Source organism: Delphinus delphis, chromosome 4 (assembly GCF_949987515.2).
Source record: "Delphinus delphis chromosome 4, mDelDel1.2, whole genome shotgun sequence".
NCBI lineage: Eukaryota > Metazoa > Chordata > Mammalia > Artiodactyla > Delphinidae > Delphinus > Delphinus delphis.
This window is the reverse complement of record NC_082686.1, coordinates 95,160,782-95,176,996: the sequence shown is the minus strand read 5'-3', so window position 1 is coordinate 95,176,996 and position 16,215 is coordinate 95,160,782. Positions and strand designations below refer to the sequence as shown.

The window sequence follows — 16,215 nt, the reverse complement described above, 5'->3', positions numbered from 1 at the left end:
AAACATATTGGAGTACTATGGATAAAATGATATGATGATAGTTTCTTCTACAAATAGTACAGGGTCAACTGGATAGCCACATGTGAAAGAATGATGTTGAACCCTTACCTCATGCCACATACAAAAAATATCTCAAAATGGATCAAAGACCTAACTATAAGAGCAACAACTGTAAAACTCTTAGGAGAGAACATGGGGTAAATTTCCATGACCTTGGACTTGGCAATGGTTTCTTAACTAAGACAGCAAAAGCACAAACAACAAAAGAAAGAGATAAATTGGATTTCATCAACATTAAAAATTCTGTGCATTGAAGGATACTATCAAGAGAGTGAAATAACAACCCATAGAAAAGTATATGCAAATCACATATCTAATAAGGGTCTAGTATCCAGATTGTATAAAGAACTCTTACAACTCAACAACAAAAATAAAAACAACACAATTTAAAAACAGGCAAAACACTTGAATAGACATTTCTCTGAAGAGTATATACAAATAGTTAACAATGTTCCACATCAATAGTCGTTAGGAAAACGTGAGTCAAAAGCAGAATGACATATCACTCCACACCTTCTAGGATGACTATAATTAAAAAAAAAAAAAAGCAGAAAATAATATGTTGGCAAAATGTGGAGAAATTGGAACCCTCCTACATTGCTGGAGGGAATGTAAACTGAGACAAACTGTTTGATGGTTCCTCAATAAGTTAAAACATAGAAATACCACATGACCTAGCAATTCCACTTCTAGGTATATACCCCCCAAAATGGAAAACAGGTGTTCAGACAAAAACTTGCATATGAATGTTCAAAGCAGCACTGTTCACAATAGACAAAAGGTGGAATTAACCACTGTCCATCATCAGATGAATAAAATGTGGTATAGGCATACAACAGAGTATTATGAATGAAGTACTGATGCATGATACAACATTGGATGAAATCTTGAAAACATTATGCTTACTGAAATAAGCCAGAGGAAAAATGCTAAATATTGTATGAATCCATTTATATGAAATATCCAGAAAGGGCAAATACACAGAGACAGAAAGCAGATTAGTGGTTTCCAGGCACTAAGTGGAGGGAAGAATGGGAGTTCCAGCTTAATGGGTACAGAGTTTCCTTTTGGGGTGATGAAAAAGTTCTAGAACTAGACAGAGGTGATGTTTGCACAACACTGTGTACTTAATCCCACTGAATTATACACCTTAAAATTATTAAAATGGTAAATTTCAAGCTGTGTGTATTTTACCCGAATTTTTTTTTTTTAAAGATGATGAGATTTGTTTCAAAATAATAGAAGGGAGGAAGTAGATGGCTGTGTAGATGGGGCAGGATTGACTACTGGTTTGATGACTGTTGGGGCTAGTTTTGGGCACATTATACTGTTCTGTCTACTTTTGTGTATTTTGGGGATTCTCTATAAATACAAAGTTAAAGAAAATCTCAGTTATGTAAATTGTGGTTTAACAGCAGCAGGATGGACCAAAGAAACATCTTTGGGTAGAAAGAAAAGAACATTTTCTGAAGTGCGCAAAACATGTTTGTGCCCCTTCTCCAAATCCTACCTTGAAAAACACAGTGACCAGACCTCCTACAAATGCATCCATTGCTCCTGTATCAGCTGGAGAAAATGTCCCACCATTGAGTTCTATTAGCCACATAACTATAATTCCCAAGGAAAGCAGTGGAAGCCCAGTGACTCCGGTCTTTCAAAATTAGATTGGACAAAATACTTTCAAATATTCAGTAGGAAACAATCCTGCTCTAGCCAGGCACTAATGTCAGTGGTTTCTATAATTTGCTTCTCCATTCAGCTCCAGCTGAAGGCTGCTAAGTTCTTTTCATCTCACTACGGAACAAAATGATTGTTAAATTATGTAATGGGATTTGTTTTTTAAAGAAAAAGAAAGAAAGAAACCAGCCTTTGCTAGCAATCGGTTCCTGCAGCCTCACAGCAACACTGATAATTACTGCCACCACACAGCGGGGACACTCCCTCACCACAAGTAACCTCATCACATTAATAAACAGAAACAGGGCTCAACATGCCAAGCCCAGCAGTGATAAGTCAATAACTTCACATCTCACAGGCAAGGAATAATGCATCATTAATATTCTTTCTGAAAGAAAGTCCTCAAAGAGTTGACACTGGGGCAACAATGCTTGCTAACATTTACTGAGAAGTTACCATGTGCCAGACACTGGGCTGAGTGATTTGCACTTATTGTTTCATTAATTCTCCTTCTCCTCAATTCCCTTTTCTTTATTTATTTGGAAATGAAGGTTAGTTAGTTATGGTCTGCAGCCTTATCCATGGTATGTATACTCGTTAAGTAACTAGGGCAGGGTTGAAAGCATCATGCTTTCTCAAGTACTAACTGTATGAACTTGGGCATGTTCCCTAACTCCGCTGGGCTCAGCACCCCGCCACCATCACTATTAAAACAAAATAAAAGCATCAGCCTTATATATGTGATGTGAACAGTGTGTTCTACAGAATGGAAAGCTTCTGGTAGCCAGAAATCTCAAACTCTATTACTTATCCATTCTTTGGTCTGTTTGCATTTATTAAAAAAAAAGTTTCCAGCTTGGAAGATAGCATTAATAGCTCCCCAAGGTCCACTTCACTTGGATGGTGAGGAAATGGCTGAAAGAGCACCTATAAAGGGCACGGTGCACATGTGTTTCTAAAACTTCTGTTAATGAAAGAGTACCAAGGACACATGTCTTTTTTTCAAGCTTGTGTCACACAGCAAGGAGACACAGCAGTGCATCCTAAAACACTGGATCTTTTTATTTGGAGAGTTGGAAGAAGGTGTAAGAGGTTTAAAGAGAATCTTATATTTGAAATTCTCATTCAATATCACCTACACAACTGGGTCAGAAAATGAAAATACACATGCATGTCACTTGGGAAGAAAGGATGAAGGTTAAGTTAAAGTGAGGACAGAACTGCGCTCAGGCACGATGGGGGCTGGGCCTGGGCTGGACCTGGAACCTTGTCAAGGTGGAAATATTTAAAAAGCAGCACAGTGTGTAGTGCAACCCAACTGTTAGGGAAAAGCTTGCCTGGATTGTTGAATGTGGGTAGTTATTTCTATCTAAATTAAAATGGTTAATTTTTAAAAACAAAGGCTTCTAACATATTTCACAATTTGCATGGTTGTTTATCACATACTTTTTGTCTGATGAGAAGGATGTTTTCTCTTAGAGGTTGTGGGGTAAGGGGGTACTTATTATGCCCTCCTGTGCTTTCCCCCTCCTTCAGGACGGTATTTAAGAAAAGGGTCTTTGATTGGTAAACTGGAATTGACATATATACACTACTATGTATAAAAGAGATAACTAATGAGAACCTACTGTATAGCACAGGGAACTCTACTCAGTGCTCTGTGGTGACCTACATGGGAAGGAAATCCAAAAAAAGAGGGGATCTATGTTTATGTATACGTGATTCACTTTGCTGCACAAGAGAAACCAACACAACATTGTAAAGCAACTATACTCAAATAAAAATTAATAAAAGAAAAGAAAAGAAAAGAAAAGAGCCTTTGGCCTCAGCTGATCCCAGAAGGAGTCCCAGAAGCACTATGTGAGCCTTCCCTGAGGTCACCCCCTAACCGGGAGGGGCATGGGTTTGGAATCAGCAGATGCGGTCACTTCTAACTTGCTTTCTCCAACGCAAGTCACCTCTGAAAGAATTTTAAAAGGTTTATTCGCAGAGCCAGCCTAAGAGGCTTAGGATGATTTCTGGGGTCCCTATAGCATTCACTCACGTGCTAGTTAATTGGTTTTAAGTTCCTATAACAAGCAAGAAAGCTTTAAGGTATTTTAAAACTGCAGGACTAGCCTAGAATATCTTGACAAGAACATATTCCCCCCAAATGTCACTAGTCAGTCACCCACAGGAAAAATGACTACTAACAGATTCCTTCTCTTTTATAGTAAAAGGAGGGGTGGGAGACAGGGGTGAGGGAGAGGAGGGAGAGGGAGGATGAAGGTCGACCTAAGATGAAAGAAGTCTGCACCAAGCAATTGCAGGGGCAATCTAAGAAAAGGAGAGGAAAGATAAACTTCCAAGAATTCACAAGTCTGCAAAGGATCAGCCTATTGACCTTGAAGGTCCAGAAACATCAGCAAGGCACAGGATATTTTTATCATGTGTAGCTGGGAATAGCCAAAGATCCCATCTGCATGATTTATGAAGGTGTTAACAAAACCCAAACTCAGTACTTTGTTACAGAATGCTGCTTCATTTGCCAAAGGTAGTTTAAGTTGCACAATACAAAATGTGTGCATGGAAGTACAAAAATTGGTGGGTATACATTTATCATTTCAGTTAACTGATGCAAAGGTAAAGCAAAACTGTGGGGAATTTCAAATTTGGAAAAGCAACCTATACTGGCTTTTGCATTCATTTTTATTAATTTTTAAAAATTTTATTTATTTGTTTATTTTTATTTATTTATTTTTGGCTGCGTTAGGTCTTTGTTGCTGCACGCGGGCTTTCTCTAGTTGCGGTGAGCAGGGGCTACTCTTCCTTGGCGTGTGCGGGCTTCTCAATGCAGTGGCTTCTCTTGTTGCAGAGCACAGGCTCTCGGTGCACGGGTTTCAGTAGTTGTGGCACTTGGGCTCAGTAGTTGTGGCTCGTGGGCTCTGAAGTGCAGGCTCAGTATTTGTTGCACACGGGCTTAGTTGCTCCACGGCATGTGGGATCTTCTGAGACAAGGGATCGAACCCGTGTCCCCTGCATTGGTAGGCTGATTCTTAACCACTGCGCCACCAGGCAAGTCCCTTGCATTCATTTTTAAACTAGCATGTATTTGGGGAAACAAAAACTCCTTTGGCTTCTGAATTATATTCTTGGACTTGAAAACAGAATGCTTATAACCACAAATTCTAAGTCTTCCAAACATAAAAAGATGAGCCCCAAGGATGTGAAGTCTCAGGTTTTGTCAATAAAGTTTCTGGATATGAACAACTTTGTATGTTGAGAATGACAATCACAGTTTGAATCTCCTAAGCCAGCTGGTATTCTTAGCAAGAAGCCTGCTCAAAGGACAACTAGAAATGTTCAGTAGTTGCCCATGTCTAAGGAGAGAGCCATCTTAGAATCAGCATGACAGCATTCAAAGAAAGAGAAGTTAGCTACGTCTTGGATTTGGTACCTGGTGCTCCAATTTCTCAGTATGCATGCAAGACCTTCTGGAGGGTATTTCCTGTTAGGGATAAATCACCACATGTCCACTTGAGTCATGGACTCAATCATAGAAACTAACCTTAAAGGCTAGTTTTAGAAGAATTTGGGGTGGGGATAGGGGAGCAAGTTTTCAGGAAAGTTAAAAATAGGAAAAGTAAAAGCAACACTGGCTTTAGAGGACTTAGGACTAAGAAACTCGGTAGATGAGAATTTTGAGAAGTGCAACACAAACAGGAATATTGACTTTGGCTCAAAATTAATCTAGAATAGGAACCAGAGGGTTGTAGAGACCATTAGCAGAGTAATTGTAAGCATATATAAAGTCTTCCTTTTGCTAAGGTGAAAAGCAGTTTAAGCACAGTTCAAATGAAATTCATTGGGATAAAAGAAGAAATCATTTTCACATTCTTGTCCTCTGACAAGAATTAATCACCCATTAATTCATAAAAATGATTCCATTAAAGCTGAACTCAAGCCCAGTTGCAAAGTAGTAAATCAGGTGTAGCTTTGGGGCAGCTACACATGCAATGGGGCAGCTCCAAGACTGGGAGACTGTTTACAATCCCTCCTCCTCCTATTTCAGGCACGCTTCTATATTCACCAAATTCAGCCTTACAAATTTCTACTCACAAATAGTAAGAATCAATCACTTCTCCAGACAAGTGACCTAGGCTGTATGTATGAAGGAAGAGACTTCTTTAGTAATAAAATTATAAAACACTAATTAACCCCCTCTGTCCTATGAAAGCCCCATTTCTGATGCATAGAACTAAGAAAAGAGTAAATTTCAATGAACTGTTCAGGAGACTCAGCTACAGGTGGTTGGGTTTTTAATGGTACTATCTGCAGCACTTTACATTTCAATCTTAAGACAACCAAAAATGTTAGTAGGCATGCTTTTTGCCAAACCAAGATGCTACAGCAATGTAAATCCAAACTATAAGAAACTTGGATTTCGGGGGCTGTGGCCAACATCACTGCAGATTCTAGAAAGGATCCCCCATTGGTGATTGAAAGACATCTTGGTTCATCCCAGTATCTCATTTCCAGATGATCTTACATGGGGCGTGGACAAGCAATGTCAGTGCATGAAGTGGAGCGTGCATGGAAGACAGCAGGCAGTGACGGGCCTCTTGTGCAATTGGAGTGGGTGCGTGCCCTCTAGGCAGCCAAGCTACTGCTCTAACATGCTGCTGATATTCAGGACTTCAGGCCCAAGAGTTCCAGATCATCTGATTTTTCAAAACCTTTCAAGGAATCCAGACTTTTGTGTGGAACTGCTGTACTTTTTTTTTTTTTTTTTTTTGCGGTACGCGGGCCTCTCACTGTTGTGGCCTCTCCCGTTGCGGAGCACAGGCTCCGGACACACAGGCTCAGCAGCCATGGCTCACGGGCCCAGGCGCTCCGCGGCATGTGGGATCTTCCTAGACCGGGGCACGAACCCATTTCCCCTGCATCGGCAGGTGGACTTTCAACCACTGCGCCACCAGGGAAGCCCTGCTGTACTTTCTTCTAACGTTGGCATCATTAAAGCACCACCACCTTATGTGGGCCAAACTAAACCCATTTACCTGGGTAGCAATTAGTCTCGGGGCCGCCAGTTTGAAAACTCAGACCTTGTCCAAATTTATCATTTTTATAAGAAAGAAAGCAATGACAGTGATGCTGCCTCTGCTCAAGGTGAGACTCCAGGTCTCTGGACTCCAGGCCAGGTCTCAGGCAGCTGCTAGCATGTTTCCCCTAAATGCACACAACATAATTTCTTAATGCTTAGCTCTAAAAGTCTTCAAGGATACAGTCTAATAAATGGCTTATTGAGTCATCTCAGTATAATAATCTGCTATGTCACTTGAACAACCTACATTTTGGAAGCTAATCAGAAATGTTTTTCCTTTTATAAGGTAGTCTAGAGCCGTGATTGTTGAGGTGGTATCAAAAAAAGGTAGCAAAACATGTGTGATTTCGCTTTCTAACTTTAGGAAATTAACCCATTTAATAGACAGGCCTTCTCACTCCCGGTGTCTGAATGGCGCAGCAAAGTGGAGAGCCTCTCTTTGCTGAGATGCAGCAGAATGAGATGGCCATGTTGTGTGTCAGGGTTCGCCTTGTTTCGGAGAGATCGGAATCTTTATTGAAAGAGCTCCCTTTTTTGATTTCCGGATCAGGCCCTGAGCAGTTGATAAGGGAGAATTACTTGGCCATTATCAGAAGTAGTTGTATTTCCACAAAGAGCTGGTACTAAACAACAGTTTATCTCTACGACAAGACTGATAGAATTCACACAGATTATAATTCAATCAGACACCTGAAACAGCACATATATTGGTTGGTGGCCTATGTGCAAACCTCTGTCCTCCAGCCACAGCAAAAGAAATACCTGGGGGATAGTTCCTGTCACCTGAAAACTGGGAATAAATGTTAGAGAGTGCTGCGCTTGGTTGCTACAGGCTCTGTCTCTACACAATCCATAATAATATTTTTATATAAATGTAATCCTAACAGAATGCCATTAGCCCAAAGAGTCAACTCTCTGTGACCTTTGCAACTATTTGCTAAAACACTCCCAAAAGGTTTAATGTGCTTTTCAAAGTATATTTCTTAGACTTAAGAAATACTGTCTTCCTAGCAGCTAGCAGGTCTTGCTGTCCTCTTTGAAAGCTGGGGAAACTGACAAATGAAGATGAACGGTGAACTCAAAATAGATTTGTGTAAAGGCAAAGCTTCAGTCCTATTTGGAACACCAACCTCTGAAACTATTTTCCCAACTATTGGAACTACTTTTCACAACAAAAAGGAGAAGAATGTAGGGTTCAGGGGCCTGATTCTAGCATGAGGCACCTTGGGGTTAGCTAATACACTGGCTTCATCACTCACTAGTTGTGAATCCTTAAGCAAACTTCTTAACTGCTCTGAGGCTAATTTCCTCATCTGTAAAGCGGGGATAATGAGAATATCTAATTTGTAGAGGGATTGTGAAGACCTAATGAAATAATATGACAATGCAAACAAATACAGGACTTGGCACACGGTAGGTAGGTGCTAAATATTACTTGCCATTGTTATTAACACAGAATGGCCCAAATTTAGTGAGTCAGAGGTCTTGGAACAAGTACACACTAATATATTCTATAACCAAGTTCCCATCAATATTGTGATCTGGTGTTAATTTGCCAACTATTATGTTTCTGTTCCGCCTTTAATTTTCTAAGTTCCTCCTTAGTTTGCCATCAAATAGAAGAAGAACAACTAGAAAAAGAAATGATGCTCTTGTACCCATGAGGCATTTCATAGCTTTGTATTTTTATCCCCAGTGACATGAAGCTAATGGACCATTTCTAGTGGGGACAGTCAGAAGAGTCCTTTGCATGGGCACACATCTGACAAAAGGGATGCTCTCTGTCTACCAAGCAGAATGTGGGGCTCATAATTGCCGCATTCTGCCACCAGCATTTGACTGCAGGTGGGGAAAATGGAATGTGAAGGCAGAGTTCCTCCCCCCGTGGCACAGGTTTGGAAGTGATCACTACTTGCAGATGCCCCTTTGTGAACTTCAGGAAGGGGATCAGCTTGCTGAAACAGTCTCCTCATTGGCCTTGCTGCTCCCCCTCTGGCCCCCATCTGGTCTAGTCTCAACCCAGCAACCAGAGGGACCCCTTCACTCTATGGGTCACATTCCATCCCTTCATCTTCAAAACCCTCCAGTGGCCCCCAGTTCACTCAGAGTAAAAGCTGACATCCTGCCAATGTCCTGTAAGGCCCTGCCTGATCTGGCCCCAGGTCTCATTCCCACGTCTTCCAGTCACACTGGCCTCATTGTTATTCCCGGAAAACACTGGGCCTGGAATGCCCTTCCTCCAGGTATCTACAATGGGGCTTCCCCTGGCCACTGCAGCACCTACCCACAATCCTCATTAATCGTTCCCTGCTCTTCCAGGCATTTATCCTCCTCCAGCATGCTGAGTAGCTTTCTGACTTATTATGTTCATTGTTTGTGGTCTGTAGCAAGAATTAAGCTGCCTGCAGGTAGGGGCTTTTATCACTTTTGTTCATTGATATATCATAAGTGTCCGTAAGAGTGCCTTGCGTCTAGCAACTGCTTGATATGTATTTGTTGGATGGATGAAGGAATGGATGAATAAATGGACACATACTCATGCAGGCTCCTAGCTCCCAGGAACCACAGCCATCTCCATGGGAAGAGCCACTGGCCAGGGTGCGAAATGGTGGGCAGTGACTTGTTTCCAGAGCATAAAACCTCCTGTTTGTGCCGTGCAGATGCAAACAGGCTTGCTTCTTTCTTCCAGTGCCAGTCTGAAAATGGACTGCAGATTTTGCTCATTAAAAAAAAAAAAAAATTTAAAAACCCCAAAACTTCCAGTGCCTTTTGCAGAACTTCAGGCCAAGCAAAACTGTCACATTTCAAGACATCTGCATTCTTGTCATGTGTCCATCCATTAATGAGCTCGGAGGCTCTGAGAAAGACAATTAGCTTCACTGGGATCCAGTAAAATAAATGACAACTAATTTTCTTTCCAGCTTAAAAAAATCTCAGCATTAGGAAAAAGGTGAAAAAAAGCCAAGCCCTGCTTGACCACTCCTCTCCTTCCTCAGCCAATGATTTGTAATATATATACCTAAATTTTAATAGTTCAGCCTAATAAGAAAACTATCCTGTCTGGCCCATCTCACAAAGGAATGATATTAATAGTTACGTGTGACTCATCTGGAAATAGTTGTACTACCTCAAGTGATAAGCCAGAGGTGATTCCAAAGCTGTATTAATGCTTTCTTTTAATCTGGAGCCATAGCTCTGACCGAACCAAAAAATGCTTCTGCAGACAGTATCAAAATAGCTATCATTCTCCTCTTGTCATCTGCTGCAGCTTGAAGTAAGGCAGGGGTCATTGCTAAAATGTTAGATTCCTGGCAGTATAAAAGTGCTTTGGGAACACAGAGATATTTAAACTGGTGCCATCTCATCGTATCCTGCTGAACATGCAGGCCACAGGGAAACTGAACTCTCACAAGTATCTGTAGCAATTATTGGTTTGAACCAGTAATAGTAGTAGTAATAATCATAATCATAGCAACCAAGTTTGTACCAATAATATCACTTTCATTCATAAAACAACTATTTTGTCAGCATCACATGCCCAGCCCCTTCCTAGTGTTGAGGAAGACACTGAGATGCAAAAGACACATTCCTTGTCCTCAGAGCCTGTCTATATGAGGAGCAAAGATAGCCCAATGAGAAGCAATTAAGAAAGACATGAAAAAAAGTTTCCAAAATTAAATTACTGAAATTACTACCCAGAAACAAATATCTTCAACATTATTGGCATACATTATTCTAGACATCCCCGTCATGTTAATATATGTGTATATATATATTTTTTTCCTTTTTCTTTCTTTTTTTGACACAAAAAAAGAAAATGTACTATATCTAATCATAGCCTCTAAAAAAGCTTTTAAAAACCCTTACTATAATCGTTCACGTTCATCCATTTGTAAATATAAACCTACATCATTTTAACTGGCTGAATATTGTCCCTTAATGGATTTACTTAAGTGATTCCCTATTAGTTAGCATCTACATATATTTTTATGTAGTTACCCAAATATTCATTTAGGATACATTCCTGTGTGTGAAAATACTGGGTCAAAAGTAAGGCATTTTCTCTGGGAGATTAAATATAGATATAGATACAGATATAGATATCTCTGTGTGTGTGTGTGTGTGTGTGTGTGTGTGTGTGTGTGTTCCAACTATCCTTGTGTAAAGTTGTACCAACATTCATTTCAAGCAGGGGGCGTGAATGTCCATTCTGAGTATATCATTAAAAAAAACCTTTGCCAATCTCCTGGGTAAGAAGTGGTATCTAATTCTTGTTTTCTTTTGCATTTATATTGTCAGTAAGATTACACTTTATTGGTAATTGACATTTATTACTTTGTTAATTGCTGCCTTGTCTTAACTCAATCTTTCTATTAATCATTTCACATATTTTCTTATTGATTTATAAAAACTCTTCATCTCTAAAGGCTACTAAATTCCTTCTCATCATATATTTCTTAAATTAGCTATTTGCATTTTTTACTTTGATTATTGCATTTTCTGTATTTTTTATATTGTAAAGAACTTACATTCAATATTAGATCCTGAATCTTTAATGACGGACATCAAAAAAGTCTTTAAAATATACCTGAATTCAATACCAGCTTTCTCTAAAATATACCTGAATACAACTATAACCATAGATCTACACACATTTCTAAACGTATTCAAATATTTTTTGAACTTTCATTTTTCACAGTAAAATCTTTTAAAAATTGTTATTAGTTTTTCATGTTTCCTTTTGTCCTTTATTTTATATTCATTATTTTATCTTTTACAGCAAAACTGTCTATGGACAATTAGTTTTGCGGCGAAACTGCTTGTGGTGAAACTGCGTGCAGCAAAGATGTTTAAGCCAAGATACAGGACATGAATTTACTTCTCTGTAAACCTTAGTTTTGTCATACAAAAAAATGAAGCTAATAATAATGTCTACCTCAAAGAGCTAGAATAAATGATGAGATTCATTAAAAGCAAACAGCATGGTACCTAAAGTATAAGAAAAACTCAATAAAGGTAGTCATTAGTGGGAAAAAAAACAGAGAACCTAACAACTAGCTTTAGGGACGGTCCACATTAAGGGATAGGAGATAGAGAGTTATTCAAGGAAATGGGAGAAAACGTCAAAAACACAACTTATGGATATCATGGAGTAAAGGATTTCAAAGAACAACTGAACCTAGTAATGAGGATAGAGAAATGCATTTCAGTAATGAGGATAGAGAAATGCATATTCAGTCCTGGGTGTTTTCTATGTAAGAAAAGCGAATTTGGGCAGCACTACCTACCCAAAGTTGGTCATCCATGCCTGGTGGGTTCTTTTTGATAAAAGCACCATAGTATGTAGCAATATTCCGGTGATGAGAATATTTCTTCAACATGTTAATTTCTTGTTTGATTTCTTCCTCTTCATCCTATATTAGAACAATAAATATTGTCATGAAAATCCAGTGTCTTTAGTAGGATTCTGTTTTTCATCACCATCTATATCAACTATGCAATAATTTCTTTCTTAAGTTTTTTCTTCTGTGGTAACAAACAAGCATAATTACCATATAACTTGACTTTCTTCCTTGACTACAAAGAAAAAATTTACAAGATAACACATTGGCAGTCCAAGGGGGTCTTCTGTTTGTACAGCAAACCAATATAGCAGGCAACCTGCTAGGAAAAAAAAAATTCCTCATCCTTTCACATGGAAGAGGTTCAGGTAGACAAGCTATTAAGATAAAACTCACTCTAGGCCTCTGGGTACTATGTCCATCAAGTACCTATCACTGATCATACCTGGTATAGGGAAGATTAAGAAAAGTGAAAAGAAAAAAAATACAGCCTCTTCGATTTAAAATTTGTTAGGTTCATTTTCTTTGAAGTCTCCTTTTATTGAAGTCCCTGATGGAAGATGATGAAAGTCAGATGGGGAAAGGGAGCAGGGGTAAGTTCCCTCCATCTGAGGATGTTCACAAAGCAGGAGTACCCATCTCACCTTCAGGAAAGTACACATGAAAAGAAAGGGGACATGTGGTAGTGCCACGAATGTGAAAAGAAAGAACCCTCCTACAGAGTAAGTTTCCTAATTCAGATTTCACTCATTCCCAGTTTCAATTTGGAGTCCACTAACTTGGGCCTTTTTAAGAGAACCTGATATCACTGGTGAAGAGTGTGTGTGTCCTCCCATAATTTTTTTTAAGAATATTTATTTATTTATTTGGCTGCACCGGGCCTTAGTTGCAGCACGCAGGATCTAGTTCCCTGATTAGGGATTGAACCCAGGTGCCCTGCACTGGGAGTGTGGAGTCTTAACCACTGGACCACCAGGGAAGTCCCTCATAATTTTACTTTGAAATGTACACATCAATTGGACTTTTACATAGTATGTTATTCTTGAGGTTGGTGGAAAAGATTTCTAGCCCAGGAAAACTGTTTTAGATGCAGCAGTAAGAATCTCTGCGTGTAAGATGTTACACGGCCATTACCTGAAAGACCATTCATGGCGTGTCCCTGTCTGTACCCTCACCTCCTCCAGCTACTTGGTCTCTACGTGGCTGGGCCCTTCTGTGGGCTCCCATGAGTGTCTTCTTTCCCCTTCCTCTTCTTCACATAATTTCTACTCATCCTTCCTGACTGAGTTTAATGGACACTCTTGAGGGATGTTTTCCCTAATTCTCTCGGGTAATGTCAAGTCTCCCCACTATATCCTGTCCACCCCCAAACCTGCACACACATTTGTTGGTACTAGAACAGAGGTATGGGTCATACTGTGTCATAATTGCCCTTTTACTTGACTCCCTTCTCCATGGCTTGTAAGCTCTCTTCTGCCTTCAGATCTCAGTTCCAGGATCCCTTCCCCAGCAAAGTTCTCTGAGCTGCCTGCCTGTGGTTCTAGCCCCAGGGATCTTCACGTGTCTCTTCCTTTGCAGCGCCTACCAGAACGGCAATCCACGCTTATCTATCTAAACATTTGATTGAAGCCTCTCTTCCCTGTCAGTCCATAAAAACTATCAACACAGGGATCCTGCGTGCTTTTGCTCTTTATAAATAACATCCTAGCATCAAGCAAACTGCCTGTGAATAAATATGAATAAAAGAATGAATACCTAATAAAGTTCCAACCACTTACAGCAGCATTCCTTACAGCTTGAAAGGAACTGGTAAAAATAAGAGGAGGAGAGTGGTGAGACGCTGACATTTACTGACCACCCAAAAATAAGTTTTAGTAAAAAGCAATGGAGGTTTGCAAACCTAGGAGAACGCAGTATGTTACATATGACATGGCTTAACTAAGTCAAAGACTAGGTAGTCTCAAAATAGAATGTATGCTTGGGATGCCGAGCTAAGAAGAAGCACGTGGCCTTAACAAAGGAGGGGAGGAGAGGAGTGAGGGGCTGGGATGGGGGCAGGGGATGCCCATGCTGACCAAAGAAATCTTCCCTGCGGCTACCAGAAACTGCCTAGGCCTTCACTGCAAGCCTAAGGAGAGACTGACCTTCACAGCCCTTCAACTTGTTGCAGGGTCCTGCAGCAGGCCTCCAAAATGTCTGACGATTGTGCATGTTAGCTATTTTAAACCCACCACGTGGGGCCTGATAATCGTGGATGAATATAGGATGTGAGCAGATGTACTTTAGGGAAGTCTAGATAAAAGGGGAGAAAACAAACCTGAGGGTTTCTGGGGCAGTCTGGCATCTGCTTTCGATTAAAGAGGCAAGCACATGAGACAGTAAAACACCCGTCATTTTCCAGCGGCCGCCGGACAGACTCAGCTTGGGTCATTCTTAGTGAGAAGCGGGGCTGGTTCTACAAGTATTTGCTGCCTGCCTCAGGTTCCCAACGGGATGGTGGCTGATGCCAGGAGAAAGAGAGGAGGAAAAAGTGCCTAAAAAAGCTCACCATATCATTAAGGAAACAAGAACTTATGAAACAGTTAAATAACAGTGTGATTCAGTATATAATTAAATCCAAAACAAACAGTACTGGAGACCAGAATGAAGTCAGCATGTTCTCCATGGCTTTGCAAAGGTAAACTGAGGCAACGTGGTAATGAAGAAAGCATATGCTTTAAGTCAGGAAAATGAGGGGTGGCAGGTGGGGTGCACGTTCAGCTTGAGCTCCACTCCTTTCCGGCCGCATGATCTCAGGAAAGCAGCCTACCTTTTGGAGCCTAATTTTTCTCATCTATAAGGAGATACAGATTTTATAATAGTATCCATATTATTCTATGTCCCAATCTTCTGTGAAAATTAAATGAAGTATGTGAAAGTTATAAAATATAATACAAAATAAACATTATTATTAATCTTCTCAACCAATAAATAAATAACAAAGGTAGGAGAGGGCAGGAATGTAAGTAACTTGAGTTTTAGGTTTAAATTGTTTAAATTCCAAACACAGTTATGGAACCACTGTGGATCATGGTTACGTAGCTCTAATATATAACCTTGATCTTGATCTTATATGGCCTTGTAAGTGAGCGTGAAATTTATCAGGCCTTCAGGGCTACTGTTCATCCAGGTTTCAAGACTAGTGCAAGGATGGCCTTAAGTTACTCAGTGAAACTGAAAGGGAGGCACTTATTATGACCATGAGAACACATTTAACCCCTTCATAAGCAGTCCAACCTCTTACAATACGGCTCACTGAAGGAGATGGGTTACGATGCTTTCAAAAGGACAAAACAACAACTGAGGCTAGAATTAGATTACAAAGTTATAAGAAGCTTATCTTCTGTTTTGTAAATGGATTATTCTTATGTCTTGAGAATTGAGCACAGGGATCAAGCTCACTGGGAAACTAATGACCACTGGGTCATAGTGAAAAACAAAGTAATGGTACCAAATTGTCACAAATGTTAAAGGGGAGTAATTTTAATAAGCTAAGTCCAATACTCTAGGAAGAACCATGATCTCAATCAGAAGACTTCAAAATCTTGTCCAAGCTGACTTATTATGTCAAGTCAGGCACGGCCATTTAAACTCTCCGAATGCCAGTTATTTTCACCTGTAAATGGGAAAAAGGATACCTATCAAAGTCACCTCCTAAGGCTTAGAAACGATTAAGTGCTTACGTAAGCACAGCTTTATTATCAACATAAAGAAGACCGTCTTTTCTCAAGATGACGAGAATCTATTTATTGCTTACTATTTGTGGTAGACTAAAAGGAAAAACGGCCCGATATGTGGCAGCCTCCCACCTGAAGAGGTGGAGTTCATTTCCTCTGCTTGTCTCTGGGCTTGGCCATGTGATCTGCTTTGGCCAACGGGACATTAGGAAATGCGACGCAGCAGAGACTTGAAAAGTATTTATGTGTAGGGATGGACTTCTCTTACTGCTTGCAGAGAACACTTTTATGTGAAAAACGAGAACCAGCCTCCTGGAAGATGATAAAACAGGTGAAG

At 40.0% G+C, this 16,215-nt stretch overlaps 1 protein-coding gene across 1 annotated transcript in view; it reads right to left on the bottom strand.

The window, feature by feature from the left end:
* The window catches only part of TNIK (TRAF2 and NCK interacting kinase), a 410,793-nt gene that overhangs the window by 139,569 nt on the left and 255,009 nt on the right, over positions 1-16,215 (bottom strand). Inside the window, exon 4 of the mRNA XM_060011144.1 lies at positions 12,109-12,234. Within this exon, the coding sequence (XP_059867127.1) occupies positions 12,109-12,234 (126 nt within the window). The remainder of the gene's footprint in view (positions 1-12,108; positions 12,235-16,215) is intronic.